The following is a 6,878-nucleotide window of genomic DNA, read 5'->3' on the forward strand; positions in this document are numbered from 1 at the left end:
TAAAGGGTTTCAAAAATATAATGCTCGTTGCTTTTTCTTTATTTCAACTCAATATACGACAGTGTAAAAATATAAATGGTAATGAGGTTCAGCACTTGAAAGAAATATTAACTCTTTGACACCGTGCTAAATTCTTTACAACCCCATCTTTCTACCCCCCCCCCCACACACACACACCCTCTTCCCTCTCCCTGTGTTCCCCCTACATGTGTGTGTGTGTGTGTTTCTCTCTCTATCTCTCTCTCTCTCTCTCTCACACACACACACACTATATATATATATATATATATATATATATATATATATATATATATGTATATATATATTTCCTAGAAAGTAGAACAAATACTCAAAATACACGGGGGCGATGGGCGATTCGCCCCCGTGAGCTTTGACGTTTCATCAAATCATTAGTGAAAGAAGGCGTTTCGTTGCCCGTTCTCGAAATAATCCTCGTCTGAAGTAAGTTTACCCCCCCCCCCCCCCCCCCCTCTTGCACGAAGCGAGGAAGCTTTGATGTTTCATTAAAGTATTAGAGAAAAAAGACGATTTGTATTACCATTCTCGACTCTTAATCCTTATCTGAATTCAGTGCACCCCCCTCCTGTGCGAAGCGCGGAAGCTTTGACGTTTCATTAAATTATTAGAGAAAGAAGACGATTCGTTGTACCATTCTCGAAAATAATCCTCGTCTGAATTCAGTTTCCCCCTTCCCGTGCGAAGCGCGGAAGCTTTTTACGTTTCATTAAATCATTTAAGAAAGAAGGCGATTTGTTGCCCGTTCTCGACTCTTAAACATCGTCTGAATTCAGTTTCCCCCTCGAGCGCGATATGCGGAAGCTTTGACGTTCCATTAAATTATTAGAGTAATAAGACACTTCGTTGTACCGTTCTCGAAAATAATCCTCGTCTGAATTCATTTTACCCCCCCCCCCCCCCCCCGTCCGCGCGAAGCGCGGAAGTTTTGACGTTTCATTAAATCATTAGAGAAAGAAGACGATTCGTTGTATCGTTCTCGACTCTTAATCCTTGTCTGAATTTAGCACCCCCCCCCCCCCCCCCCCCCCTCCCGCGCGAAGCGCGAAAGCTTTGACGTTTCATTAAAATTATTAAAGAAAGAAGTCGATTCGCTGTACCGTTCTCGACTCTGCTCAAGGGTTTTAGTCACTAAATTACGGTCGGATGAGTATTAAGGGGCCCGCCTTAGGGCCTTCGGTTGGGTCCAGGGCCAGAGCCCCGGAAGCTCAGGGGTTTTAGGCGTTTAATTACGGTTAATACCTTATTTTGTTGTGAAACTGGCAGTAATTTTTTTTTCTTTCTAGCTCTCTTTCTTTCCATTTCTCTTTATATACTATTTCAAAAAAGTGGAGGGGGAGAGGGACCTCGAGGCTCCCGATCCCCGCCGTTCCGCGGGCCCTGACGTGTAGGCCCCTAGGCATCTCAAGAAGCATATTTCTTGCCTGGCTGTAAATTTAGAAATTTGTCTTTTTACAACAAACGCATAAAAAAGTATAATGCTAAAAATCTCGGAAAATGATGTCATTTCAGCATTATGTGTAAACCACCGTTATGTAATTAGAAATAAACCACGTTTGAATTTTCCTTCCCTTTATCTCCTCTTCAGTGACTGGTCCTCAGAAACTAGTGCTAAGCCAGTCACAGAGAATTCATGATTTCATCTGATGCCTGTCAGTGCATTGTAAATTAGATTTTTCTTCAAATTCCATTTAAAAATCTTTTCATATTTTATAAATATGGTGCATTGGCATAGGGGCTATGGTTGGAGAGTTGGATGCGTTGAACAGCATTGGTGTATTATGTGGATTTATCATATTCATATTCTGAATATTTTCAGCGAATTGAATAATATTGAAAAGGATGCAATTCATAGTTGTACTTGATAATTCACACTTAACATATTCTCTCTCTCTCTCTCTCTCTCTCTCTCTCCCTGTCTTGCATAAAGAAAATATGAAAATAATATTTTACCTTGATTAAGAAAAGTTGAAAATTTTATCAATATTAAACAGGGAGAAGGAAAGGGGAGGAAATTAATCAAAACAAACATTGAAGAATCCAATTCAGTGTTCTTTAGTGATGCATAAGAATGAAAGTACATTAAAAGGTGAAATAATAAATTGAAGAGCGATGATAAATCAATTCTTTGACATAGATTGATTGAATAAAAAAGATGAAACAATATGGTCTGAAGGTCATATATCTTCGAATATTAGAAAGTTTCATCCACCATCGCGTCGTTGAACACTATTTGCAATTTCATTTTAATGCGGTGACTTGTCGGTTACGAGCAGAAGGTCATTTCAGGCTTCTATATTCTATAATACTATCTACAGATATCTGGATAGAGACACTTCGTCACATCAAGCTACGATAAAGTATATCATCATCTCACAGAATTCTACTCGAAATTCTTTTCACCTTTTTTTTCTTCTTCCTCTATTTTTGGTCCCTTTTAGCTCTCACTTTTCCCTTTTCCTTCCTTCTCTCTCTTTCTTTTTAATAGCGGGGGCGAGGGGAGGCAAAGGCCTTTAGCCCCACCCCCATCCGCAACTTGTTGGCGGGAAAATTGCAACTGATATCCCCCTTCTTTTTTTTACTTCTTCCTCAATTTTCCTTCCCTTTATCTCCTCTTTTCCTTCTTTCTTTCCATTTCCTTTTTTCCTTCTCTCTTATTTTGTTTTATTGGGGGGAGGCAACAGCCTGGGAGGCAAGGCCATTTTGCCCCCCCCCCCCCCCCCCCCGATATCCTTCTTCCCCCTTTGTTTTCTTCTTCCTCTTCTTTCTTTCCCTTTCTCTCCTCTTTCCCTTTCCCTTCTTTTCCTTCTCTCTCTCTTTCTCTCTCTCTTTCTCTCTCTTTTGTGGAAAGGGGGGGGGGAGGGGCAAGGCCCGCTCACCCCCGCTGGATCCGCGCCTGCATCTACCTTATATCTACTAACGTTAGACCCTAATAATGGATCTAGAAGATTGATTGACCTGGTCTCAGTGACGGGTAAACTTTTTTGTTCTCAATTACTTGGTCTAACCATGAAAACCGTCTAATTTTACTTTAGATTTTCAAACAGTAACAGTTACGACCTAAATTAGGCCTAAGGCCAAGGGCTGTACTCTACATTTTAATAACAAATTAACGTTAACGTTAAACTTAACTTAAACTGTTGTTTCTCTGTGATACAAGTGGGAAAGGAACACTTCTTTTTTCAAAAAAAAGATTAGAAAATTCCCCTTTTTGTCCCCCTTCTTTTTTCCCAGGGGGCGGGGCGGCCCCCGCCCCCCCCCCTGGATCCGCCACTGATCACGGGGATAAAAGTGTACAGCTATGTAACAAGTAAATTTCTGAGAGGGAGAATGCCGACTTAAATAAATGATAATGATAAAATACCAAGGAATTTAGGAGTTTCATGGGTACCAATCCAATGGAAATTTGTTTCAAAATAAGAGCCCCCGTCAGAACTAATAGAGACCCCGTGAGAAGGTTCACGGGGGCTATTTTTTTTTTGGAAGAGCCCCCGTGGACAAAAATTTAATTTGAGCCCTGGTGGGGAAGGGATTGGAGACACCCTAAGGGGATCCGATATATTCGGCCAACCATCACCTCAATACATGCCCGAATTTACTATTTTCATATATCTAAGGTGAAGAATTTTGAAAAGGTAGTTACATTTTTAATGCAATCAACATGTGTTTGTTTGTTTTTTTTGTCTCGTCCGCTTCGCTCGCTTGTCCACTTATGATGATAACTTGGGGGCGTAATTTCACTGCTTGCCCCCGGGCGCCAAAATACCGAGATGCGCCACTTGCTGGATGATATTTACTGTCTAGATTCCAAACATGCAATCCCATCTTTCTATCACCCCCCCCCCCCCTTCCCCCACCCTTCTTCTTTCTTCTACACTTTCTTCTTCCCCCTCTTTTCTTTTCTTGGCCACTACAAGACCATACAATTAAACAGCGTTAAAAGTGTCTGTTAAGCGTTTTACTGTCTCTTAGAGATTTATGCTAAGAATGCCGTTTTTCTTCTTTTTAATTCCTAGATGGAGTGCGTGGAAGAGATATGTGCGAATCCCAGTTTAGAGGACATCAGAAAAGAAATCGACGAAAAGGACGTCGAGTTTGTCCGCTTCGAATTCGGCGACCTCCACGGTATTGCGAGGTCAAAGATCATACCAGCACGTCACTTCCGGGAAAAGTCATGCAAAGGTATCAACATTCCGATTGCGCACCTTGGTATGGACTGCCGAGGGAGCCCGGTAGCTGAGGCGAAATACATCAGCCAAGGGGATTACTGCGATGCAGTATGGACACCCGACTTATCGACCTTTCGAGTTTTGCCATGGTGTGACAACACGGCCAGGGTGATTTTAGAACCAACTCTGAAAGGAAAACCAGTTGATATGTTTCCTCGAACTTTGGCAAGGAAACAAGTGGGTCGCCTCACGAAGATGGGGCTGTCCTTGCTTACGGCCCATGAGCATGAGTTCTACATCGTTGACAGAAAGACAGGGCAGCCACTGACCCAAGATTACAACCTTCGAGCAACGGTGCGTAACTACACGGATCCTCTTCTGATTAGATCGCTTATGCAAGCTCTAACAGCCGTTGGTGTCGATGCGGAGATGATGGACACAGAGAAGAGCCCAGGTCAGGTCGAGATCACATACAAACCAGCATTCGGTATCCAGGCGGCAGACAATGCGTATACCTACAAGACAACTATCAAGGAAGTGGCGATGCAGAGAGGGTATGTGGCTAGCTTCATGAGCAAACCGTGGGCAGAACTGAACGGAAGCTCTGCCCATGTATGCCACTCCTTGTGGGACAGCACCCAGCAACGCCCTCTACTTTACGCTGAAGATCAACCCTTCGGCTTGTCCAAGATTGGTTGTCACTGGATAGCTGGTCTGTTGGTGCATGCTCCAGCTCTTAGTATCCTAATGGCACCAACCGTGAACTGCCTCAAGAGATTCGAAGCCAATTCATTCGCGCCCTACAATGTCACTTGGGGACTCGACAATAGAACCTGTGCGTTGCGTGTCAAGGTCGGCGGTGGCGCAGATACGTACATCGAGAATAGAATGGGTGCCAGCGGCAGCAACCCCTACCTCACCCTCGCAGCCACAATCGCTGCAGGCATCGACGGCATCAAGCGGGAACTCGTCCCACCGCAACCCATCGCAAACAACGCCTATCTTCCAGGCAATGTACCTGCGGACACCGCCATCTTGCCCGCGACCATGGACGAAGCTTTGGAAGCGTTTTCCCAAGATGACGTTATTAGGTCAGCTCTAGGCGAGGAGTTCATGAATGAGTTCTGCGTGCTCAAAATGCATGAAATGAAAGAGTACAATGAGGCGAAGCTAAAACAAGACTCTAAATGGGAGTATAAGATGTACTTTGAATACATCTAAATCTTCCTTAAAAAGGGGGCACTTATTCGTAGAACAGAATATAATACAATGAAGTGTCCAGTAAGCAGACAACACGAGATCATCGCAACGATTTTCGGAAAATCAATATTATAGATTTGATCATAAACTATAGTGAAATGTAGGCTTCTTACATTGCAGTGACGTATTACACAATCATGACGTAGCAGACATGAAAATGAGCCCCTTATTGTGTAACAGGTCAAAATCCTACTGTTTTATGATGAAATGACCTATTCAATATCGACTTATTTTTATCAATATCTAATCAATATCCCCACAGGGAGTGAACAGGAAGAAACGAAGAAGTTGAATAGTTTGCTAACTTGGTACTTTAAAGAAGTATGATTCACACATATTCTGAGTAAAAAGCTATGACACACTTGTCATTTAGTTTGAAAAAACACGACATTCCACAGCATTCCACAGCTATCCACTGAATCATGAACCCAGTGCATGGTTTTTCTTTTTCTTAAAGTGCATAGAGACATGCAATTTGCCTATTTGTTATGCGCTATATAAAAATGTTTAATTATTATTATTATTATTATGAGAAAGAAAATGACTTACAAACGGGTTACTTGGTCAGGAGTCAGCATCTCCCAATAGAGAGTGTAACCGTTATGATAGGGGTAAGAGGTGTTAGCTAGATTCACTCCTGCGCTGCACCCTCTATGAATCTGGCACGCAGAGAGGTCGTCTCGTCAAGCTTTAGCATAACATTAGGAAAGAAGGGGCTACATGTATTTTGTTTTGGGAAATTCTTTGATTTTTGTTTGTTTGTAATGGAATACTTTTAGTGCATTCAGGTTAATTTGTTTATGGTAAAGGAATCCTACTATTCATAGGTTGATCAAGGTGTTATGGTAATACTTTGTTTTGGAACAGTCCATACCCCTTTCATTTGTTATTTTTGCTGGTTAGATCTCCATCTAACCACAGGTTGATGACATACAGAGACACTGGTATTGCCTACATTGATAGGAGGGATTATCTTGTAGTATGTGTAGATCAGGTATGAAGCTCTAGCTTTTATAGCTTTTTCACTTTTTGAATAGTTGGAACATTCCTTCATTGTACTTTCAAGTTTAAATGAAGGTATGTTTAAACTATTCAAAATTGAAAAAGCTATCAAACTAGAGCTTCATACCTGGGCCCCGTCGCATAAAACTTACCATTGGTGGTAACTTTGCCATCAATGACGTCTACCATGGTATCAGGGCTCAACAGCCAATCAAAATATAGATTTCCATGGTAGTTACCATCAATGGTAAGTTTTGTGCAACGGGGACCTGCTCTACACATACTGTACGTAGTCCCTCTTATCAATATATGAAATTCCGGTGTCTTAGATGGAGATTATTTGTGCTGAAAAGATATGCATTTTGTAAGGTGTTGCATATTATCTGCTTGATCATCAGTAGGTTGATTTCT

General features: G+C 41.9%; 1 protein-coding gene across 1 annotated transcript in view; it reads left to right on the top strand.

Moving 5' to 3' along the window:
- Positions 1–6,631, top strand: part of LOC579311 (lengsin-like) — an 8,545-nt gene extending 1,914 nt beyond the window's left edge. Inside the window, exon 2 of the mRNA XM_779433.3 lies at positions 4,053–6,631. Coding sequence (XP_784526.2) covers positions 4,053–5,426 — 1,374 coding nt within the window. The 3' untranslated portion in view covers positions 5,427–6,631. The remainder of the gene's footprint in view (positions 1–4,052) is intronic.
- The last annotated feature ends 247 nt before the right edge of the window (positions 6,632–6,878 follow it).

This window comes from Strongylocentrotus purpuratus, unplaced genomic scaffold (assembly GCF_000002235.5).
Source record: "Strongylocentrotus purpuratus isolate Spur 01 unplaced genomic scaffold, Spur_5.0 spur5_scaffold_11, whole genome shotgun sequence".
In the NCBI taxonomy this organism is placed as follows: Eukaryota; Metazoa; Echinodermata; class Echinoidea; order Camarodonta; family Strongylocentrotidae; genus Strongylocentrotus; species Strongylocentrotus purpuratus.